Source organism: Anthonomus grandis, chromosome 3 (assembly GCF_022605725.1).
Source record: "Anthonomus grandis grandis chromosome 3, icAntGran1.3, whole genome shotgun sequence".
NCBI classification, from domain to species: Eukaryota; Metazoa; Arthropoda; class Insecta; order Coleoptera; family Curculionidae; genus Anthonomus; species Anthonomus grandis.
The window spans coordinates 27279255-27306108 of NC_065548.1; the positions used below are offsets into that span (position 1 = coordinate 27279255).

At 31.6% G+C, this 26854-nt stretch overlaps 1 protein-coding gene across 2 annotated transcripts in view; it reads left to right on the top strand.

Annotated features, from left to right (window-relative positions):
• Positions 1-26854, top strand: part of LOC126734272 (pyrokinin-1 receptor-like) — a 534619-nt gene that overhangs the window by 155454 nt on the left and 352311 nt on the right. Inside the window, exon 2 of one of the 2 annotated variants that reach the window (XM_050437817.1) lies at positions 3236-3656. In XM_050437817.1, the coding sequence (XP_050293774.1) occupies positions 3382-3656 (275 nt within the window). In that variant the 5' untranslated portion in view covers positions 3236-3381. Of the gene's footprint in view, positions 1-3235; positions 3657-14880; positions 15024-26854 lie in introns of those variants that run through there. The other variant, XM_050437818.1, reaches the window with a different exon arrangement.

Consider the following 26854-nt stretch of genomic DNA (forward strand, 5'->3'; position numbering starts at 1 on the left):
AGTAAATGAGCATAGAAAAGGTTTAAATTTTGAGATAAAAAACTTCATCATTTACCATTACGAACACTTTAAAAGATTAATGTAAAAAAAAGAACGAAACGTAATAGATAAATGTGTATTACACTATAAAAATAATATTAGAAGAACGGAAAGACTCTTCTTCCAATGCTTCCCTTGTTTCTGCTGCTTCATTCCGGGTTGTTTTGTCTCCTTGTCTCCTTGTCTCTCTTGCGCTTCTCTTTATAGGAATTATTTCTTTTGTATATAGATGGAATTAACTATTTAGGGCATATTAGCATGTATTATATAGATTATTTTAATGTTATGATATGGTTTAATTTTAATTATTTATACTTAATAGCAGAAAACTGCCACACAGGTCGAGGGATGGGAAATTTCGATACAGGCCAAGCTAACGGTCTAGTGAAATGTTCCATTCCGTGATAGACGCTACAATAATATTAAGGTAATTTTGTTAATGGGATATTGTGCCAATATAGACTATTGTATTGCTGTCTATTTGCTATTGAATGATTTATATTTTGTGAATTTGTAAATTTGAATTAATATAATATATTGTAATATATAATATACATTTTTTCTTACTGCTCTTACGTAGAATATAGAATTTTTTGATGAGCAGTTTAAAAATATTTTTACTATTTTAATACTACCATAATATTTTTTTAATTTGAGCTACCTAGTATCTATGACTATATTTGATCTAATAATAAGGTCCTGTAGAAAAGTAGCTAGATAGTTGATTCTTCACCTTGTAACTAAATTTTATTTTTCTGAGTCTTCTTATTTTTAATTAATTTTTTAAAGCTATTATTAAGTTTGTTTCATAAAACTAAAAGTATCTTACGGCATATATACTAACAACAATTCCATCTCTAATACTTTATGCAAATTTCAAAGCGACATCTCCAACAAAACAGTCTAATCTAAATAATACCGAAAATAGTACGAATAATTGTTCTTTGGACGTACAAACTTTTTATTTCTCATTTATCCTATATGTTTTTATTTCTTTAACTATTTTAATAAATACAAAGCCAAACTAGTTATTTTAAGACGTTTAGCTAAATGAGTTTCTAAAAACAAAAACTATCATAAAAAAAACAGTAGTTTTCAATTGTCTTTATTACTACACCCGACACCCACGATCTCAAGAATAATGTAAAATTAAATTGTCTTTCGTTATTGGATTTCTAGAAAGTTTTACCGAAGTTTCCACAGAATCATTTATCTTTTGTCAGCGCTATGTCCTTTGACGATTTTACAAAAGTGCTTTAAAGTGTTTTTTTAAACAAAATATCGATATTTGGGAATCATTTTTCATTGTCATAATAAATAGTATTAAAAGTATTAAAGGAATTAGCTTTTGCTGTGTAAAATATTTAACAAAATCTTAAATAAATTCGAATGATATAAATAAAAAATAGCTTGTACTGTAGCCGCTACTGAATATCTTGCAATCTGGGTTGTATAAGCCTAATAGCGTTTCAAAAGTTATTTTTGCGAAGTCACAAATAATAAAAATGCACAAAAACATAGTACACGAAGACGCAGTATCGCCAAACTATTTTATGATAACGCTCAAAGACTTAGAAAATTGAACTGAGCTGATAAGAGCTTAACATAAATGAAGAGTTCCTAACACATTTGACAAATTGCAGAGGACATATTTATATTTCCTCAAAATTAGGAAATATCTTTAAATATATGATTGCTGAGAAAAATTTTTGAAAATATCTCTCTTAAATATAAATACTCTAAACAAAGTCTTGACAATTAGAATACATACAAATAAATGAAACGGAAAGAGAAAATATTATAGATTACGTATATTTGGGGTAAAAAATAAAATAGGTAAAAAGGGCATTAATAGGAGAACAGAAACAATAGCAGAAATAGACGGTTGCCTTTTCAACTATTATTTTTTTCTTAACTATATTTTTTTTAAATATTTAAAATACCATTTTTCAAATAGGACAGATAAAATCGATCTACACTAAAGATTAAGATAAGGGTAGTTAAATGATAAATAACAAAATATTTAGATCTCTTTGGCTATTAATAATGCTAAATGTAATTTGTTTTAATAAAAAAATAATAAAAGTGTTATTATATACATTATCTTAAATAATGATTTAAAAAAAATGGGCATCAGATTATAAATTACACTGATTTTTTCTAATCATAAAATCGATATAAGCCATAAAAGAGCCAAAGTTGCTAGTCCGGATGAAATCAGTGCACGAAAGGCAGGCTTCTATTTTAAGTAATTTTAGATATGTAATAATGAAAGAGTATTAGTTTAGCCTAGCATACTATATTATTTGTATTATGTGGGCTTAATAAAATATAAACCTTTATTGTTTTAGATCATATAATAAAATATATTAATTTTCATATTTTGGGATAAACATATTTTATATGAGAATTTCCAAATATTTAAAGATAAAAATTAATGAAAATTATTATTCACTGTCAATATTAAATATTAAACATTCACATGTTTCGTTTAATTAAAATAAAATTAAAATGAATACATCGTGTTATCAGGATTTTATAATGCTGATGTCTATTAGACACATGATATCAGAGATATTAGCGATATGATTTTAAGCCAATAGAAATATCTTCCTTCGACACATTTCATATCTGAAATAATATTCATAAATTAAAAGTAAAAATCCCATCCATTTAAGTTTTGCAATTTTTTTGTTTATTTTTTTTAAATTTTAAGTAGTTATGACTTTTATACATAGCTAAAATATACTAACAATAACTGGTGTAAGTAAATTTACATAAAAAAGCTTAAAAAATAAATTTTTTAAAGCTTTTTTGCCATAATTATTAGCCTAAGCCTTTTGCCATAATTATTGCCTTTAATTATTATAGGTCATTCTAATAAAAAACAAAAGACAAGAACGCTTTTTTGGAAATAAAAATATAAAGGCATATAAAAACAAGGTTAGATCATTTCCATTTAACTACTGTTTGATAACATTTTGTGGTTCCCAAAGTTTTTAACATATTATTTTAACTGCAATTTTTGAAATACTTTTATATATGTGGTTTTTTATTTTAATTTATAGCTAGTGTAAAACGAATATTTACGAAAAACTAAAGTCCCTAAAATAGTAAAATGTTTATAGAAAATTATTAAAATATCTTAAGAAAGCTTTTATAAATACTTTATTAACATTTTATTATTTTGTTTCAGTAAATCACAAAACATGAAAAACCGAAAATACAACAACGAAGCATCCCTAAACCAGGCTGCGGAGTACTATAACCCCAACGTCTATTAAATTGCTCGCCTTAAAGACATTATTTCAACCCGAGACAAATAATTTCTTATATGAAACAATGGAAATCATAGACGCAGTAAACGTAAGCGACGTGTGCAACGAAACACTTTACGGCCCGAAACGTGATGATCTCTATATTGTTATACCGATAACAGTAATATATGTGATAATATTTATCACGGGAACAGTGGGTAACATCACGACATGTATTATAATCCAGAAAAATAAATCTTTGCATACTGCAACTAATTACTACCTGTTTAGTCTTGCTGTCTCGGATTTAGTGCTCTTGGTATCTGGATTACCGCAGGAGATTTATTTGATTTGGTACAGGTGAGTTTAATGGTTATTAAACATCAATCTATTTGACTAATAATTTAAAAAAAATAGTTTCTACTCTCAGAAAATGTATTTAATTTTATCTTAATTATTTAAATAATGACTGATATTGAACGTCAACAAAAATAAGTTAAATTACAAGAAATTTAGGTGAAATAACCCAAGTAATAAAAAATTACTCTAGACGTTTGAAAAAATTACATCAATTGCCTGAAAAGTGACATTAAAAACCTTGCATATTTTTAATGCCCAATTTAGAAAATTTTGCCTTACCGGACTGGAAAAGGACTAAACGTATACTCTACACTATTTTTTTCTATACATTTTTCATCTGTCTTTTTACAAATAAGAGTTTCTTAACAATTAAGTACTTGTTGTATGCTGACGATATAAAAATATGAACTCTTGTTAACATACTCTTTGATATTGTTAATTTAGAAATCAGCTTGCGAAAGAAAGAGCTTTGCTAACTTCTGTCATAGTTATAGGTTAATGTGAATAAGTGCCATTATATCTTGTTTTCTTAAAAAACTGTCTTTTTTACAAGTGCCACATACACCTATTTAAACAATAAATTATTAGTGTGTTGACTTTGAATTCCGGGTTGCTTTTAAACGTCTAAATAAATGATATTAAACAAAAAGCAATGTTGGGCTTCCTAATTAGATTTAATAATTCATCGTCTTTTATTATGCTCTACAATAGTATGGTTACAGTCATACACGAATATTCATCAGTTACCTGGAATTTATCAATTGCTTAAAAAAGGTTTAAAAAAATTTCATGAAAATTTATTAACATCTATTAAGAATTATAAGTTTAATAAACATCGTCGCTTTTTTACATATTAGAAAAATATTAGTTTTATAAACTTATTTTACTTTCATCAAGGCGGAAATGTTAAGAATGAATACAACTTTTTTTTAATCAACTTCTTGCCTTTTAAATAATATATCACAAGTATTCTAATAAACTTATTATCTACTTTGCTCTTTTTAGACATACTCATTGTGCTAACTTTCATTTGTAGCTTATTATACGATTTTTTTGCGATCTTTATTGGTTTATTATATAAGCCTTTAAATTTGTAATAATGTATTGCCCTGTTATTTGGTATATTGGCCACCCAAGTCATTTTAAAGAAATATATAATTTTTTATTGGTTACATTTTTCTCTTATAAATTTGTCACACTATGCATATATTTAGTAGTGACAATAATAAATTGCGAGAAGCGATTTTTATAACGTGTATATATTTTTTTACTAGCAAAGCGCTTTCGGCTAAGAAATAGCCATCATCAGTACTACGACTCAAAATTAATAATAAAAAACAAAAATAACAAAAACTTTTAAACCGTTCCGTCTCTGCTTATTTATGTATGTCTTTTGAATGATGGTTATTGTCTTCTTTGTCTAAACGTTTAAATTGTACAAATATTGTTAATTTTTAAATTGTGACGTCTATTTGGTTATATTTGTTTATTTTAAATAAGTTTTATCACCACCCTTTAGGGAGTGAGTTTTTCTTATTTTTGTTTTTTTATTATTTATTTTGAGACGTATCACTGATGATGGCTATTTGTTAGCCGAAAGCGCTTTACTAGTGAAAAAAATATATATACACATTTTACAAATCGCTTCTCGCATTTTATTATTATCACTATTTATTTACGTGTCACAGTCACTCTTGCAAGTTATATCTTTAGTACCTTGGCGTTTTAGTTAAATAATTCTTATGTTTCTAATCACTGGTTAAAACATAATTGTATAAAGAAAGCTGTTGTTATTTCATTTTCACCTTAAGTGATAAAAATCTACTATGTTTTTTTAGCTCTCCTAAGCTTGCAATTGCTTTGTATTATTAAATACAAATATTTCAAATAAAAAAAAACGTAAAATATATATATATTTCAATAACAGTAAAAATAACATTTCATTAAAATACAAGGATAACACTCCATGAAGAAACAAACGTTACAGCATTAAATTTAATATGCGATTCTAACATAAAAGTTTTGCATTTTAATTGGAAACTGACAAAGTCAACATTTAACAAACATGGAATTCAGAAAAGTAAAAACCTTGGTTGGTATCGTTTATCAAATCAAAATAAAACTTTTAAGTGCAGGCCTAGCATAGTTGACTTACTGACAAACTTAGTTATTAATATTCGCTAAACTTTAGAATATGCAACATGTAACTTACTTCGTCAAATATCCTAGAAAAGTGATGGCAAATAATAGTCACTGAACCTCTGTACTGCCATCCAAGATTCTCAGCTTATGTAAGGATATGTAAGGTCATGTTATTTACTCTCTCTTATGCTCTTAATAGTCAGTGTAAATTTACAAGCAACTTCAAGCCATAGAGCATGCAACGTATACTTTCAAATGATCCAAAACGCTCCACCGTTACTAAACATGCTTGACAGTCAAAGACTATATAAAATCTAAATCATGTGAATTACTTTACCAAAAGCCCAATTAAGATCATCGTAAATAATATCAATGTTTTCATTACCATCCAGGATGCTTAAAGCTTGTAAGTATTATCTATACCGATTTAAAAGTCGCGTCAGTGTTTCGACGTATTATCAGCGTATAGTTGCTTCCTGTGGATGAGGGCTTCTTTATACTAGCTATGGTTTCGCAAAATTCACTAACCTTCCACGTATCTCCAGAATTACATGAGAACATGCAGGTGGATAGACTGCGTGCTTAGAAGTAGGAGAGTAAGATGCGATTTGCTGAATGGAACTCTGGAAGCCTTTGTAACTCAGAGATGTCTACAGGAAGATGTTCTGTCGCCTATTCTGTGATATATGGTGATGAATGGGCTGCTACTAAAACTAAGGAAAAAAAGATTCAGGACTTTAGGATATGCAGATGATTTAGTGATAAGGAAAATTTAATACAATGGTGAGAGAAAGTATGCAAACTGCTTTGAACCTCGTGAAAAACTGGACAAAGAGAAAAGGTCTTAAGATCAGTCCTCTTAAATTCGCAATTATACCATTTACGAAAAGATTAATGATTGAGGACCTTGGTCCACTATTTTTGCATGGTAAAGAGATTCCTATATTGGGAGAGATAAAATATCTGAGGGTTATCTTGCATTCCAAATTAATCTGGAACCAACATGTCGACAAAATAACCAAGCACTTAGAATCAATTTTATTGACGACCAAACGCATGCATGGGCAAACTTGCGGATTACAATTCAAAATGGCACACTGGAGCTGCACTACAGTAGTAGTGCCCACTATAACTTATGCCGCACTAACGTGGTGGCCAAAACCCTGCAAGTAGGCACAAGGCTTAAGGTAAGCAAAATAAAAAGGCTTGCATGTCTAGGCATAATAGGAGCCATGAAATCTACACCAATCGCATCCACGGAAGCCCCTCTCAACCTCCCACCATTACACCTAGGAATTCAAGGAGACGCAAAGCTGGGACTGGAGCGAATAGGAAATAATACTCAAGTTTACTTGACAGAATATCAAAGAATATCAAGAATCTGTGATGAAATCAAATCAGAAAGGATTTTGAATCACATGATTCCAAAGTATTGCTTCCGCACACCATTCCAAGTTGAAGATCCAACAAGATAAGAATGAAATAACAGTAACCGTAAACTAGAAGGAGATCTTATTTGGTACATAGATGGATCCAAAACCGACAAGGGAATAAGAGCTGAAACTTTTGGACCAAATTCTATGCATGAAACGTCCCATTCGCTCCGAAGACATGCCACAGTTTTTAGACAGAAATATTTGCGATACTAGAATGTGCTAGGGAAAACATTAGGAGAGCATACACTAATATGTAGCGAAGCCGCCCTAACTCAAGGATTCGATAAGGCCCTTACCTTATCGAATCCTTGAGTTACATCAAAGCTGGTTTGGGAATGCCTCATAGAACTGAAAACCTTAGGAGACCGCAACTCAGTTAGGCTTATATGGCTTCCAGGACATACAGGTATTGAATGAAATGAAAAAGCCGATGAATTTGCAAGAAAAGGCTTTACGGTACCTTACATCGGACCAGAACCTGCACTGAGAGTGCCAAGCACACTCCGCCGTGAGATCAGGGACTGAGTGAAAAAAAACATCAAGCTCGCTGAGCAGAAATAAGACAGCAAAAGAGAGAAAACATGTTTAAGAACTTTAAAATAGACAATAAAATGACTAGAGACCTTCTCACATTTGGGAGAAACAAACTCAGAACACTTAAAGATATCAGAACGGATCACATGGCCATTAAAAAACACCTGAACAGAATTGGAGTATATAATAGAGATATGTAATTTGCAATTGTGAGGCCTTGTGCCGCAAAAAGTAATAAATATTTGGGAGAAACACACTGGACCCAGAAGCATTAGGTACCACAGCAACAAAAGACCTGTACCGGGTGGTATAGGGCAGTGAGGTGCTAGGCTGGATAGTATAGATGTATATCGGGGTGGGTGGGCACAATAAGCGTTTAGGCTGAGATGTATTCGGGCATAATGGACGAACCTCAAGAGGAAAAAAAATCTCCAGAGATATTGTGCAGTGTAGTCGCTTACGTCACCGCGATTATTCTGGAATGACGAAGAATAGATCTTTTCAGATCCTCGGGAACCAACTCTCCCTTTAGAAAACATAAAATGTCCCAAACGCCCTTCTAGGTTGGCTTATAATATGACGCCTCTTTGTTAACCAGCTCTCAAATCTTTCTATCCGCCTCTTAATCGTTTATCTTGTGTACTTGCCCGACTCTAAAAAATAACGCAGCAAATCGGTTAAAGTGAATGACTTGAGCTTTACCAGAATTTTGAATGTCCCATCCGAGTCTTTTGACTCTTAGCTTCGTAAAGCCAAGCCAAGTTACTATTGTTGTAGTTCTGGTCTTTGACATTACCATCATATAAATCCTTCATCCGCTCGCTGGCTTCTTAAATGAAAATGCGCACTTGACTATGAATGACATTCATTCTACTACGCAGGTCCCTAACAAAGTTCTTCCGGCAACAACGGTTCCTGGTGGGCAACCAAACTTCAGATCGCATGGGAGATGGGGTTCTCTTTCCATTACTATTCGAGCCAGAGACTCTTAGTCCTGAGAAGAAAACCTATCATAGTCTCTTTATTGGCTAGATATTACTTTGACCAAGTACCGATTAATGGTTCTATTCATTCTCTTCACTATGCCATTTGACAGCAGGATGCTAATATCAAAGTATTTATGAAATCAATTATTTCTGTTTTTTAAGAAAAGCATAATATACGTAATAAGTTAAAAAACGAGATAATTATTAGTAATTTGTACTCTAATGTCATGCCTTTCTTATGCAGAAAAGAAACAATTACACCTATAATGGAAAGTGCGGGCAGAAAGTGCAAGAATTAACATGTACCGGTTGAGCTTATTCTTCAATGTTAGAACAGTTTGGTCAAAAGGCCAGAGGTCTACTAGAAATTACCAGTAAAATAATGGATACGATAAAAACGGGTTTTGATATAAATTAAAAAATACATTTCAACAATCAAATTTAAAATATTCTTGATTTATCGTTTTTAATATAGCAGCAGGAGAAGAGGTGCAATACAGAAGATGTACCTATTATAGTTCTTGTGCTGACATTTTAAAATATTCTAATATTACCGAAGTAGAAGCTAGAAAAGCTGCTATGAATTATACAGTATGCTGGGGCAACTTGTGTAATGATTTACATTTAGAAGATCTTTCAGCAGACTCTAGCATCCTACAGATGTTTTGAATCAAGTTGGATTCAAAATTTCATTCTTGATTTGATATAGCTACAAGGTACACCAAATCGGCATATCTGCAATTATTTTTTTATTAAATCGTCGGCGACAGTAAAGACCTTTTGGTTTTGTAGATTGTATGCCCAGACTCATTTACTAAAGTAATCCAGCACGACCATGATGCATTTATTCCCTGCTTCTAATTCGGGAAACGAATCGGCAACGTCAATAGCAATCCTTTTAAGGGTTCGTATTAGTGCATCTACTAGCTTAGGTGGATGTGCTAATAGTAAGTACCGCCTCATTTTAGAGTCCACCATCGCAGAGGCTATCCAGGAATGCTTGAATTGCCAAAACGTTCTATGATTCTTTCCGGGACATAGCAATTTTCCCCAGGATCTATTACATAAAAAATTTATCTACAGTGTATTTATTTACTACTATTTATATCGATTTAAAAGTCGCGGCAATATTTTTACTGGTTTTTTCGCGGGGAGCCTCCTTATATACTTACTACACCATGTTTGTTGAAGATTCGCCAACAATGCCTTCCACGTGTCTGCCGAGATGTCGTGCGGTGTACCCGCTTGTGTCAGTGCCATAATTTCGAAATGAAGAACATCAGCTTTTATGAAGTACATTAATATTTGAATTATGATTAAACGCACGCATTTGTAGGTTATAGTAATTGATAATTTAAACACTTTTCCTAATTTTAGTTTTTTTAGTTTAACGGCTAGTTTTACAAGGATGAGTTATCTCTTCTAGTGAACTTCTCATAACATTAATTTTAGGTTAGAAAGTTGTCCCCCTTGACAAACCTTTTGACGTATTTCGGCATTTCTTTTTAAACAGTGGTTTTCGATAAGTCCCTGGTGGGAAGATACTCCTTTGAGACATGCAAGACACCTCCATATGACCTGCAACTTTTGAACTCTAAGCTTAATTATGTTGATGCTATCGAAGATCTAAGTGTAATCCTTGATAGCAAGTTAACTTTTGACAGCACCTAGAAATAATTTTTTTAAGAGCTATAAAAAATTTAGGATTTATGATGCGAACTACAAAGGGAAGTTTTTCCAAACCTTCTTCGGTTATTACATTGTATAATATCTTAGTAAGATCCATATTAGAGAATGCCATTATATATTGGAATCTATTTACTCTTTTTATCAAATATATATGACACATATAGAGTCTATACAAATAAAGTTCATACATTTTATTAATTACCGTTCATAAGCCAAGATTTTTTTATACAAAACTGTAAATAATTTACTTGATCCTGGTTTTGGTCTACATCATATTCACTTAAACGCCAACCCTTACACCTTAAGTACAAGGCTTACTTTTAGTATTTCAAGATCGCAATCAAACTACTTTCTACATTCATCACCTATTTGTTGCGCTAGAGAATTTTACAAAATTAATCAGTTACAATTCGATATTTTTTATTTAAATTTCAACACCTATAAGGAAAAAATTTAAGCTTTGTTAGTTTAGGTAAGTATGTTTTATTAGAAATATAGAATGCTCCCTAAACTATTAAACTTTGTTTGAATACTTTGTGCCATTTAGTAATTAGACCGCTGCGCCTATCTGTTGGGTGGCCCCTTTCTTTAAATAAATAAATAAAGAAAAGAAACCTATAGGTAATTAGGAATATAGCAAGCACAAAGACGCTAATTAAGACTAATGGATATTGAAAGAAGAATAACTGCCGAATTTGACAAAAAGGCTAAAACAACTTTTAAAATTCGGACTGTATAGCAAATGCTTGTCTAAGACTATTTTTACATATGCCCGTTCAGTGTTGGAATATTTATTTGGAACTATTACTTGAAGCCAAGGGGATATTAACCACCTTCAAAGAAAAATTAGGACACTAATAATTACATAGTATATAAAATCACAAATTAAGGAGTGCTAGGAAGGACCATGTTTAGCTAACAATTAGCTAAACAAGACCAAGAAATTCTTATTCATGACTATTTAAAATTTATTACAATAGATCCAGGTACTACTGATGATACGTATCGATAAACCTATCAAAGCTCTGAAGCCATCCAGTACGTAACAGGAGGAAGTCAAATATTGGTACTTGCGGATTATAAGCTTGCTGATAAGAGACGTGACGCACTGGTGAAAATTTTAGAAAGCAATAACTAAAAACTCCACAGGATCCCACCATCTTAACCTTATAACGGCAACACTGCAAGAAAAAGCTGAATTTTACTTCATTTTCATAACTCTTCTTTCATAGATAGTTGCCAATAGAATAATTGTCATATTTAATATATCGAGCACCTCACACTTTTTAGTCTGATTTTACTTATTCTGTTAATAACTAAAATTTTATTATGATTATTATTTGAGGTAATTAATTATAATTGATTATTTGATCTTCTACTACTGTGATAAAACTCTTTAAAGTTAAAAATTATTTTTTACTTTTTAGTTCGATTAGCAATTAAAGCGTGTTCTTTTAGTTTCTTTAAACGATTATTTATTATTATATAGGTATCTTTACTTTAATGAAGTACGTTAAAAAACGCATAAATAGTTCATAAACGGTAATATTTTTTACTTATCCTCTGGATGCATTTTTACCTGCCTACAAATCCAGCATTGACAAATATTGTGAACCTAATAGCATGTTCGGGTGTCGTCAATTCTTGACAAATGCGAATAATTTAATTTAATAATTTTCATAAAAATATAATGAACGATAACTAGTATCTCCGATGGTGTCTAAAACCAAAAAAAACTCGTTACGAATTTCTCACCTAATTAGTGATTCAGTTATCAATTGGGTGAAAAGTTCATTTTAATGAATATTTAAGCCGCCAAAATAATTTATAAAGAAAAAACACCAATCAATAAAATGAGTTCTCTGAAAAGTCTAATACCTGATCGAGCCGTAATTACATACATTTTTTAACATTGTTTACGGAATTTTTTATTCGTTTCTTTGAATATTAATGAGGCGTATTGAATTGGAACATTAAAGTAAATGAATGTTTTAATTTTTATAAATTACATGCGTAATTAATAAAAATATATATACACCGGGTGGTGCTCGCCGAGAGGGAACATAGGAAATCCCATGTAAATTTTTACAGAATCGCTACATTTTACAGAAAAAGTGTAAGATAACTTTTTGAAGAGACCAATCTGGCAAACCCTCGTGCAAAGTTTCAAAAAATTTTAATGAGTGAATCTTGAATTATTCAATTAAATGTAATTGCAAAATTACGAAATTTCCGGTTCAGGTAAAACCAGACACCAGCCACCAGCAAACAATTTGTGATAAGGCCTTATCAAATCTGACGTACAGCCGAATACAAGAAATGTTTTTTTTTACGGAATGGGCTTGGAGGGGAAAAATATATATAAAATAAATATATAAAAAATTAACTGTAAACATTTCAGATACTGCTCTAAAACTATTTCCCGCATAATGCCACTTAATTATGGCTATTTTTTCGTCGATTGAATAATTCATACTTGTTTTCAAATATCGACTGTCACTAATTTATTGACACTTTTCCTCACGTCAGTAACAATATTCATTTAACTGGTGCCCGTTTGGTTTTACCTGAACCGAAAATTTTCTAATTTTGCAATTACATTAAACTGAATAATTCAAGATTCTCTCATTAAAATTTTTTTGAAACTTTGCACAGGGGTTTGCCAGATTGGTCTTTTCAAAAAGTTATCTTACATTTTTTTTATAAATTGTACAGGGAAGCCAATAATTGACCCCCTTAAAATTTACATGGGTTTTCCTATGTTCCGCTCGGCGACGCACCACCCGGTATACAAATATTGTATATAACTAAATAGTACCTATAGTATTTACCTGCACATAGGGTTTATCTCAAATATTTGCCGAAATAAGATTTTATTTTGATTTGTTCAGTGAACTTCCAGAAAAATTCTTTTGTTATAGTAAAAAAATTATGAGTAGTTTTATTATTTTTTTCTAAAATTCAGTTTTTCCTGGAATTTAATAAAACCAGTTTGAGCGCTTTTATGTTCCCAAATATAAAAACGAATTTTAGGCATGAAGGGAGGCAACAGCTTATAAAAAGATCAAGTCATATAATAAGGGTTTCTTATCGTATTTCAGCAGGCTTTGTTGAGGGAAGTAAATAAGTCAACATTTTCATTTATTAGAATAGTGATTATTTTATTTTAGCGGCCAATAATCCACGGATTCATTAATAAATTAATATAAATGACTTATACGTTATATGAAAAAAATAATCTTATTATTAATTTAATTTTGACGTAAAAATATAAAAATTATTATACAACAATAACGAAAACTGTTTAATTTCTTAATCACTTTTAAGATAATAAAAAAAATTCATCCCATTAATAGCTCAAACGTCATCAACAAAACTATTAGTGTATGAATTTTTCAATAAATAAATTATCGCATTTGGAACATATTCTTAAAACTTCTGTACTATTTTATTCTTATTTGGAGTTTAACTTAGAATATTCTATCATCAGTTTTTTTATATAACACTATTATTACTTAAGTAACTCGTAGTTTCAATTTAGTAGACTTTGTATAAATGCTGGCTTTGACTGTCAGTGTTCTCATAAAACGATCGCGTTTCATGACATTTTATTCAATTTTGTCGTTAAAATGTTACGAGAAATTCTGAAATTAAACGTGAGTTAACGCAATTCGGATTTTTTTCATTTTACGTTGTTTATAAAGAGTGTGTTTCTAATGTAAAAAAATTTATTCCTGGTGTTCCAGAAGGTAATATGCTTCTGAGTACGTTGCAATATTAAAATCCAAATGCTAAATTGATAATTGTCCTTCAGAAACTAATTTATAAATAATAACCATACACTTGAAATTTGTAAAAATTAATAAGGAATTAGTTTAAAATATTTCTGTTTTCAAAATTAAAGAAATATTTGCCTTGATAGTAATTTTCAGGATTATCTATTTGAAAATAGTAATAAAAATATATTGTAGTCATCTATATTTTTTAATGTAATGACAAAGTTTTCTCAAAAGTAAGAACTTTGAAACATTAGAACTTTGAAAGGCTAGAATTAGTAAACAACAATTTTGTTTGAGTTCAAGATGGGCACAGGGGCTAGGGAGGTGTTTTGTTTACATATTCATCAATTTTCTGTTGTCAAGTTTACACGCATTTTAAAATGAGGAAATTTTCAGCTATATATCAACACATATGATAATGTTCATTTAACTTATTGATGTTATATTTTGAATAAAAAATAAAAAGTAGAAATAGATATATGGTATTCTAAGCTCAAAAATAACATCTTTAAATCAAACAAAAATATTAACATTCTAATTCCTCAAACCGCTTCTAAACACCTTGAAATTGCAACACCGCAGGCAAAATCTAATGTCATCTTGCGAAATGTCATCTTGACAAACGACTTTTTATTTACATTTGGCATTTGTGAAGTTTTGTGTTTTTTTCTTTAGTTTTTGTTTGGAAAAAGAAAAAGGTTGAGCCATTTCAGTGTTTTTGTGAACTGTTACGATAATAAAAACTTGTGCCGTTTGTGCCGCACCATGGGAAAAAGACGATTTAAGCTGATCTTTTCACAAGTAAATACTGATACTGTCATAATATATCAAGGAACAACCGTCGTCATAAAAGTAAAATAATAAAAACTTAGTTGATTTTACTTTAAAACTCAATAGCTTTAATTTCCATAAAAATGCTTTTTATTAGATAAGTAGGGGAGACCGGGGACAATTGAAACAATTTCCTAATATTTATTTTTTTCTCTTAGAGAAAATCATATTTACAGCTAAAAAATTTTTTACAAGGACATTTATTAATTCCTTGTATATTTGAAATCAGGTTATTTTACTTATTATATAATGCCTGTAAGATATTAAAGGAAACATATAGCCTTGTATATTGTTTCAATTGTCCCGGAGACGGGGACAGTTTAAACACATACCAGGGACAGTTAAAACAACATTAAGAATAAACAAAATATTTATTTTAATACTGAAATAACATCCAATTTAGAAATACGAGGAAAAAAACATTGATACATATAATTTTTACACTTAAATAAAACCAAATTTTTTATTCAAGAGTTTTAAACAACATAATAATTATCCTAATGCTGACATAAAGATAAATTAGCAAAGTAGAATATTTATTCTGACATGCAGTTATGACAGATATACAATTATCTTCTTGCGAGTGCATTCTACGTGTGACCATTGGTGGCAATCAATGCATTGCACCCATTTTTTCCCCTCAACGGCTATTGTTATACGATTTCAAACATACTAGACAAAAACAGTCTTCATTGCCACTGCTGCTATCGTCCTGACTATTCTGTTGACGAGTCTTTTTGGACACTGGTGTTTTTGATGTATTTTTTGGGATGTCATAAATTGTCATCGTTTTGCCTGGGTTGTTTCTCATCCAAGAATCGCAAGTTGAATTTACAGCTTTTTTAAATGGATCATAAATCGATCGATCCAAAGGATGTAGTTTATATGAACAGTGTGGGGGAAATGAGAGGAAAACAATGCCATTTTCTTTGCAAAAGTCCAAGCATGGTATGCTTACATGAGATTGATTATCTATTAAAAGCAAAATTTTATTTTCAATTGAACTGTTGGTATGTTTTTGAAAGTGTCTTAAGTATAGCAAGAATTCATCTTCATGCATCCATCCACTAGCATTTCCTGCTCCAATGCACCCAGGTGGACCGTCACGAACGAAACGATCCTGATAGCTTAATCTTGGAAAGATAAAGATTGGTGGGATGCTATTTCCAATTGCATTTACCGCTATTGCCACTGCAACCAAAGTGCTACGTTCTCCTAATGTAAGTGCCCCTACCTGTTTGCGTCCCTTTTCTGCTACGATTTTAGCAGGTTTTTGTACCGTCGTAACACCGGTTTCGTCTATATTATAAATGTCCTTCGCTTGGAATTTATATCTGTCTATTACCGTGGCAAGATTGTCAAGGGAAAGTTGTACATTTGTTGGGTTGAAACTGGTCGCTCTTGCAACCTGTAGCCTGGGGCCAACGGATTAATAGTTCAGGATTACGTTTCATAAACCCGGAAAATCAATCTTCTCCTGCCGATGAGTTTTTAGTCCATGTATTCGGCATATTCAATGAATATTTTACGGCTATTTGGTAGGCCAGTTTACGTATTTCTTTTGGCAATAGACCGTAAAATATTTGAGATGCCTTTATTATGTATTTAACAATGGATTTTCCTGCTCAACGTTAAATACTCGTCGTACGCACCTATATCCCATTGTTATAGTTTGAGTGGACCCTTGTTCAATAAATTCTTTCTTTTTCTTAATAAATCTGCCTAATGTAACATGATTCAGTTCAAACAAATCTGCCGCAGACCTTACGGATGCTCCATTTTCAATACCCTCCCTATACGCATTTTCGTAAACCAAGTTGGATTTGGTACCTCTATTTGTTTTCCTGACCCTTTCACGTGGCATTCTATAGCAAAATAATAGCCCTCAGAGAGTTTTTTACAATCAATTAATCAGTTTACGCAAAAATAATACCAAAAGCCTTCTATAAATTATGTTTCAACCGTCCCCGTAAAATTATTTACATGGTGTTTCAATTGTCTTAATTAATACATTTAAACTCTTTAATTAAAACTAACAAGTTTAGGCTGATAAACCTAAGCAAAAACATAAAAAAATTGATTAAAAATAAAAAAGTGGTGTACTTACACTTAAATTTCTTGTTTCCACACTTTTTAGATGAAACGTAAAAATTACATTGTTGACATAAAATAAGAGAGCCGAGCGCAAACACACCCACTTTGCTCAACTGCTAGTTTCACACTGTCGGGCAGAAATGTGGAATTAGTCAAACGTTGTGAGGCTGCGTACACGAGTTTTTACCTTCGCGTCTAAAAAAAATGGCGACTGTTTCAACCGTCTCCTGTTTCAATTGTCCCCGGTCTCCCCTTCATACCTTTACTCTAATGAAGTACGTAAAAAAATGGATAAGGTATTGGTAAGGATTTTTGGTATCGGTAAAATCAACAATGCGATCGAGCGGCGTTGCGATGTTGTGGCCTTTTTGTCTAACATACAATTCAATATCAACATTTATATAACTTCGAATGTTGACTTCTTCATAGGCTATTTTATCATATTTTATGAAAAAAAAATGCTTCATATTTTATTAGTATTGTTTGTCCCTGTCAAAATAAGTGACAATTTTTTATGATATTATAAAGTGTATTTTTTTGCCATTTCTACATAAGCATTTGGCATCATTGCATCAGAGACGTTGCAAGCAAAGAAACAGCCCATAGTTCCACGGCAATGCTAATTCTAGCCTTTCAATGTTCTAAGTAAGAAACCCATAGAAAAAAGTGGTTGTTTTGGTTTCTCGAAAGATAAGTTAAATTTTATATTTTGATATTTATTAAAGTGTGAATTGGATTTTTCTAAGTAGTGATCCAAACATTTAGTTAAAATAACTCAGTTTAATTGGAGAAACATGATTATTTCCGCTATGATTTTAATGCTTTATGAACACAAAACCATTAAAAAACTGTTTTGACATAATCTTATTTGTAGTAGTATATTAATACATACTTAATTTTATACTGCAAAAAGGGGGGACTCTAATGGAATAAATTACTTACACAACTATCAAGGGCTCTTGAAAAACAAATTCAAAAATACGCAAAAACACGTCTACTAAGACTTTTTAGGGCCTTTAAAAAGGCATTAAAAAAAATTTGGTGAAAAAGGATGATATCATACACTACGTAATTTTTTTTAAATGGATGATTGTGGCTCCTTGTTGGTGTGGTTAGTGTGTTGGTATGTCAGCTATTTTAAAAAGGAAACTAACAATGTATTTTCCTTTTTAAATAAAGTAACCCTTGACTTCAAGTTGAAAAAAACTGTTAGCCGTATAAAAAATATGAATACTCGGTTAGCATTAAATGCATACATTGTTTATCCTGAGAAGGTAATCAATAGCTAAAAAATTACCTGAATCTTTTCACAAGGGGTCTGGTCAGGTTGGAACTTATCACATATTTTTCTATATATGGAATAATATGATGGAATGGAGATGATTTTATTTCGCAAAAATCAAATTTCTTTTTAATTTTAAATTATATTTAAACATTTCTGGTACTGTACCAGAAAATATTAGTATATACATTATTTGTCAAAAAATTTATTTATTACTTTGAATCAACTATTCAAAATAAAAACTGTTTAATTTTTGACAAAACCATAAACGATGATAAAATCACAAGATTAAACGAACTTACCTGAAGTGAAGTTCAATCTTGATTATATAAAGGTCTCGTCGAATTAAACAAGTTCAGTGTAAGTACCCTTATCTACATGCTTGCGACCACACATCTTTAAAGCCAAAAATTTCAGCATCAGCATTTCTTCTCTCGCGTCCCATGAGCAATCCGCTAGATTCAGTCAGTTTAAAGGTCCTTATGTTGTTGAGGAATAGGATTAGGGTGGGAGGGACACTTATTTACTTCGAGACCTTCATATAATCAAAATTGAACTTCACTTCAGGTAAGTTCGTTTAATCTTGTGATTATATTCGGTCTCGTCTCCATAAATAAGTTCAGTGCGGATGTTTAAAGCAAAAAACAACAACATAAGTTTTTTCCATTAAAAAATTATTCCTAATATATTAATATTATAGACACCGTCCCAAAGTTTGAGTGGATGCCTGCTTATGGGGTTTTTTAATAGTAATAAAAAGAGAAGTTATGTTTCCCCTGATTGCTACTGTTCGATTAAGGTATTCTACTAAAGTGCTAGCTACACGTAAATTAGCGTCATCTATATAATATGGAGTATAAAAATGGTTGTGGCCTTTTTCTCCCAGATGTTTTTATTTTTACCTTAATTTTAATGTCAATTTCCCCTACCTTTTTATAAATATCCCCTATATCTATAAGTGATAAAGTTTGTAAACGCTGCCCAGAAGCTAAAGCTAATAATGTTACTAATTTATCTGTAAGCAGTTCCAGGTTGATATCTGAATTGGTTAGAGTTTTTAAATAATTTAGTACCACTGCAGGATCCCAGGTATTCTCGTATTTAGGCTTATTAGGTCTTAACATATATATACCTTTAAAAAACTTTTGCATACGAAAATCCTGCGATAAATCTGGACCTGCTATTTGCGCTATGGCGGCTCTATAGGTATTTAATGAACTATAAGAACAATCCTTATTGAACTATATAGTCAAGAATTTTAAAATATTGGAAACTGAAATTGAATACGGATTTAATTCTCTAGCCTCGTAAAATTCCCACCATAATTTTAGCCCTGAATTATACTGTTGTATAGTAGCACTCGTTATACTGGACATACAAATTTCCAGAGCTTCGTCTGGGACATTACCACCTAAAAGTAATGCTTTCCTGATAACCGACCTCCCATTATAGAAAGATTGTTGAACAGGGGATGTGGCATTTTGCTAAAAGAAAGTAGAAATTTATTAGCAGAGAAAAGTATCGGCTCATTTATTAAAAGTGACTTAAATACAGGATACCATGGTTGCGAAACCCAGTTTGGTACCATGGTATCATTATACCTTCTGCCTGATCATTAATAATTTTTTTTAAGTGTTTTTAGAATTATAGAGAATGAAGGGAAAGCATAGAAATAAAATGCCTTCCAATCTACAGTAAAGGCATCGACCGTGTACGCGTCTGGGTCCCTTTTTCATGATATGTATTTTTTACACTTGGTATTTACACGCGTTGCAAATAGATCAATTTCGGGAAACCCCCATTTTGCCACTGATTTCGTAAATGCCCAGTCCGCTAAGCTCCATTCTGTTTCGATTTTAAATTGACGTGAACCCGTATCGGCCTCCTTATTTTCTTCAGACTTAATATATGAAGCTTTTATATATAAATTTCGCTTTTCACACTATTGCCAAATTATTTGAGTAAGATTATTCAACTTAAGGTACTGAACACTTCCCATGCGGTTTATGTACGCTAAGACAGTAGTGTTATCTACCCTGCATAAAATAGAAACATTAGTTAACTTTTTAGCAAAACACTTTATTCCAAAATAAACCGCTAATAATTCTTTGTAATTTATGTGTTCATTTATTTCCGTGTTAGAGCAAATACCTTGAGAACTCATACTATTACAATAAACACCCCATTCAATATATGACGCATCAAAAAATATTTCCAAATCAAACTTATTATATGACAACAAGTTTTTACTAATGGACACATTTCGAATCCACCAGTATGCGTCAGCTCGTAATTCGTCAGGAATATACATAGGCTTGTTGTAATTACCCTTTACTTGTTTAAGTGCTAAGAATTTTTCTCTCTCGAACAATTTGGTGTATCCGTACTTAATGGCTGGGCATATAGATACTAATTTCCGGGTTAACTTAGCAACCTCTCTAATCGAACATCGTTTCCAGGTTAAAAACTGTTTTAATTGTAATAATATTTTACACATTTTTTCTTCCTGGAGAGAAATAATCATGTCTATAGAGTTAAACTGAAAACCTAAAAAAAAGTGCAAATATTTTCGGGCGTTAAAATACTCTTTTTATAATTTAATAATGCATCCGAGATGTTCTAATAACCCAACGGTTTCTAAGCGATTATATAAACATTGATTATAAGCATCGTCTAGTAATAAAAAAAATCGTCTAAATAAACAACTGAAAGGTGACCTTTTTCTCTCAAGAAAGAAACAACTGGCTTAAGCAGTTTTGTAAATACCATAGGGGCACAGTTTAAACCGAAACAAAGACAATTATATTCATACAGTTTGTTTTTAAAATTATATCTAAGATATTTGCGATATCTTTTATGAACTGGAATCATAAACTAAGCATCTTTTAAGTCTATTTTACACATAAAAGAGCCCGGCTTTATTAGGGCCGAGGCTATTTTATAACATTCTAATTTAAAATGGCTTGTGCTGACATATTCATTTAGTTTTTTAAGATTTAAAATTAGGCGGCTTGAAACATTTGGTTTAGGATGAACAAATATATCTGAGATAAACTGATTTTTACATGATAAAACTTCAGAAATTGCACCAACGCTAAGTAATTGTAGGATACTATCCCCAATGACTTTTTGTTCTTAAACTGACCATCTTTGTTTTCCTATATATGATTTTTGAGATGGTTTAATTATAAAAGGAATTTTAAACCCTTGCAACCATGCTAAAATTCGTTTATCATTAGTGTAAGCCTTATTTAAGGTCTTTGTCAAAAAGCCAGTTATCTATGGGTGACTCTGATAAAACATTTTTCCAATTTTTGTTTAGGTCAAATGTTACAAGTTCTACAAGTTTACTCCTTGACATCGACTCAGAGTGTATAACGTCAGTTATAAGACGCCCTGCGTCATTTAAGGTTTCAATATAATATTTAACTTCCTGTTGTTCCTCTTCTTCCCCCCCTCCTTTGTTTCCTAACATTTTTGTCATAACTTGACCAACAGCGGACAAACTGGCAGCCAGACGTGATTGTATTGTTGCCAGTTTATTATCCCTGCGCTCCACCGATTCATGAATAGCTTGTTTTATCATAATATTTAATTGTGGCGCGCCTAAACCGATACTATTTTCTGGAAGGGGGTACTTCCAGAAAATAGTATCGGTTTAGGCGTACTATTAATATTAGGCGTACTATAGAATACCATAAGGTCACCTTATGGTATTTAATTGTCCCTTAAAATCTTGTAAAATCCATCTACTTTGGAAAAAAAAATATTAAGAAATTGTCATACATTAGCACCATAAAGAAAAGATGCACCATTTAACTAACACAAATAACTTATATAAAAAATATTTTAAGCAACAACAAAATAATAAAAACTAAGCATATCAGTAAGACTCTACTGTCAGGTGTGTATGTAATAAGAAAGAAAGAAAGAAAATGTGCTATATTACGTAAGAATAATCTTGTGTACAAGCATCCTACAAGCTAAAAAAACAAAACACAAATACAATTTCAAAAATTGACAAAACAATGAACAAAATTAAACACAAGAAGACAAAACTTTTTGAACATACTTAAATTAAAGATAACTAAATAAAACAATCAATTACTAAATAAAGGTAAACTTGTTGACAAAACTAGAGAAGAAAAAAGGAAAAAAAGAAAACTTTCCAACATGTCCAAGGTTAAAACCTATCATTAAAAAAGTCATCCAGGTTATAATATGCCTTAGCCAATAAAAACGTCTTTAATTCTCTTTTAAATTTCTTAACATCCGATATATGTCTAACACACAGAGGAACATGATTGTAAATTTTTTTACTTATGTAAATTAATGAGTTTTTGGTAAGGGAAGACGTAGGAATAGGTAGAGGAACATCATTTACACGACGAGTCAAATGGCCAGTGTCAGACGGTAGTTTGGGAATTTTGTGAATAAGAGCAGCTGTTTCTAAGATAAAGAGTGAAAAAAGAGTTAAGATTTTTTCAGAAATGAAGAGAGGTTTGCAAGAATCTCTTAACTTAGCAGAACACAGGTATCTAACTGCTTTTTTTTGAATAACAAAGATAATGTTAAGTAGCCCCTTATTGGTTAAACCCCAAAAAGGCAAGCCATACCGAATATGAGATTCAATAAGTGAAAAGTACACTGAACGTGCAACCACCCCTCCCAGCTCTTGTTTTGCCATTCTTACTGCGAAACATCCAGAAGATAATTTCCCAGCTAAATGTAAAATATGATCTTCAAACCGAAGGCGACCATCAATGGTAATTCCTAGGAACTTGCAGCACTCTTTATTCTGCAAGAGGGAATTTTCGTCAAACATCAGACCCTGAACATCGCACTTAAACCCCATAATAGACGTCTTTCTTACATTAAACACGAGCCTGTTGGAAGCACACCACCCTGATAAAATCTGAAGATCTTCAAGGATACAAGTCTTAATATAGTCAGAATTTTTATGGCTCCATAGTATGGTGGTATCATCAGCAAACTGAACCAACTTGCCCTGCAGTTTCAATGAACTCAAGTCATCCACATACAGTAAAAATAACAGTGGTCTCAACACTGAACCCTGGGGAACGCCGCATTTTAGGGATCTAGAAGCAGACAAACGCCCAGACACTGAAACCTTCTGAGTACGATTTGATAGATAGGACTCAAGCCATCGCAATGCTACGCCTCTAAAACCATATTTATCGAGCTTAGATAACAGTATTTCATGATCCACACAGTCAAATGCTTTGGATAGATCACAAAACACTGCCGCCGATGACTCTCCAGAATTCAAGGACACATAGACGCTCTCCAAAAAGCTAAAAACAGCATCATGAGTCCCTTTACCGGCTTGAAATCCAAACTGATTTGCAGACAAAATGCCATTATGATGTAAAAAGGACAAAATTCTGCTTTTTGCAAGTTTTTCAACTATCTTAGAAAGGGTAGACAAAATAGAAATGGGACGGAAATTACAAGGCTGATCCAAATCTCCACCCTTATGAAGAGGGATAACCACTGCCTCTTTTAAACATGAAGGAAAAATGCCATTATGTAAAGAATTGTTTATGGCAGAAACTAAAGCATTTAAGGCTGAATCAGGCAAAAAGAGTAACAACCTCGAAGATATCCCATCAGCTCCAGATGGTTTATGGTTCTTTAGGCGTTTGATTTCATTTTTTACTTCGGTAAGTTCGACAGGATGAAAGAAAAATGACTGCTCAACCGACACTTGTTGAAGATAGTGTAAGGGATCAATGTTACTACGAATGCCCTTGAGCAAGATATTAGGTATATCACAATAATAGTCGTTTAAATTGTCAGGTCTTAACTCCGGTTCCGATACTTTTCTATGGCAATGTCTAAAATCATTAATAATTGGCCAACACTCTCTTTGCCTATTTGATGACATATTTAAGCGATCCCTATAATAATTAAATTTTGCTGCTTTAATTGTCTTTCTGTACAGACTACGGTATTTCTGATGATATACAATTATATTTGCACAATTTAGTCAAAAAACGGAGGTTTTTAGCAGAAATTCTAAGGCCTCTTGTAACCCATGGTTTTCGTTTCTTAGTTTTAAGCCTCATTTTAGGAAAGCACTGATTGATCTTATCACACAGAACTTGAAAAAATAAAGTAAGTGGGTCAGAAGCCGTTTCAAGTGCATTCCAATTTACCGAAGCTGTAGCAGCAGAAAAAGCATTGAAATTTCTCCTGCTGAAAATTCTTGCCATATAATGAGATGAAGATGATACAGTATTATATGGCATTTTAGCAAGAATAGCTTCATGGTCGGAAATGCCAGATGGGAGTACTGTGCATAAAACGTCATCAAAATTTGTACAGAAATAGTCAATTGTAGTTGCAGATGAAGAAGTTATCCGTGTGGGAGAAAGAACGTGCATTTTCAAGTCGTAAGAATTTAAAATACTTAAAAGAGAAGTACGTGGCAAGGTTTCATCAGTGTAGTTGATATTAAAGTCACCAGCCAATATAACCTTAGAGTGTAGGGTCAACTGGGATAAAATAGAATCAAGTTTGTCCAGAAACATAGCAATATCTCCTGTAGGTGGCCTATAAACACAAAGAATATATAAATTAAAACGCTTACAAAAAGAAAGAGAGAATTCAAAAACATTCTCTAACAGAAGATTATCATACTTATCAATATTACAAAAAATCGTTTCAATTGTTTGCCTAGCCAAGATCATGGTTCCTCCATGTATAGATTTTTGACGACAAAAATTTGATATAGGAAGATAATCAGATATTAAAAAACAACATTAAGTATTTAATCATTGACCCTTGAATTTAATCATTGACTCATCAACTACAACTACTTGATTAGGAATTAGGCATTTTTCAAAGTTATGAGTCAACAGTTCTAGCATAAGGCGAATTTTATAGAGCTTATCATACATAGTCTGGGGAAGATTTTGGAGGCATCAGAGAATTATTATTCGGATGGAGATGACTCAAGAACCATCCAAATCTTTTTTGGGTCATTACTGAGCTAATAAAAGCATCATGCAATTCGGGAGCAGTTGACCAATAATCCTTATAGCTGGGCCTACGTTCGATACCCATTAACAAATTTATGCCCAGAAAAGCACTAATTTCACACTGATTTGTAGGGACATAGCTTTTCCCAGTTGGAAGTTTTTCCTGCTTGGCATAAACATTCGTTTGAAACACTAAAGAATCAATAAATTCCTTAGTAATAAACAGTTCAAAAATCATATACGGTGTTGAATCATTAATGTCTTTGATAAACTGAGGAATTCCAGAAGGTTCGGTAAATTGAGGAAGAGGATCAGGTCTATGAACATTAGACCAAACAGGAATTTTACCTTTTGACCACTGTTGTTGGCTCCATACCTGCAAGAAAATATTGTATAGGTATTTTATAATTAGTGAAACTCAATATTCTAACTGGAGCGGTGGTGGTAAAAAAGAACCACATAAAAACAATGTTTTTTTTACAATATACTAATAAATATATGTAAATTAAATATCTATACTTACTGGAATGATGTAAGCTATCACTTTTTGCAGGATCTAATAGTATTTATCAATTTAGACACAGATAACTAACTTCTGTTTATTTTACAAATTTTTCAAATTTAATTCGTAACAGGTGTTTCATCAATGCTGCTATCTACCGAATAAGAAATCTTACCGCCAAAGTAAAAAAAAACTTTAAAATATCCACGGAGCGAGCTCCAATAGGTGGTTTCAATTTTGTGCTTCTGCAGCGCATTGCAAAGCAACATCAAAATATGGTCTATTTTTTGAACCATCGGGCCTTTAAACCATTAGTCAGGGTGGTGAAAATTTTCAACCATGAATACTTAAAGAGTTAAAGTAGAAAACACCATGGACTAACTAAAATAAAAGAAATCGCCTAGTTTTGACAAAAGAAGAGCAGAAAATTTACAAAAAGGGGCCAAAGGAATCTCCGGTACATTAACATATATTATTAGCCTCTGTTTTACCACTGGTATTTTTTTCAATTATATCTTTACACAAAACCGAATTTTATACTAATGTTAATAATTTTCTTTGATTTATGATCTTTTAAAATAAAAACATTTTAAAATCATGATTGGTTAGGTTTTCTAGAAAATTTCATATAATTTTTGATAACCAGTTTCCTTTCCAACCAAACAGATTATTTGTATAATGTTCTAGATAAAAACAAACCTGCTTTTCGTAGACCTATCGAATGCATATTATACCGTAAACCACAAAATCCTATTAAATGAAGGCAGGAAAAATGAAGTAAACAAATCGCCAAATTTAACGCGATATAGTGAACAATAAATAAAATATATTAGATATTATGAAGAAAAATTGAGTTTCGTTAATACGATCAAAATTATATTGAAATACACTAAATTTGACTCATGTAAACATATTTGTG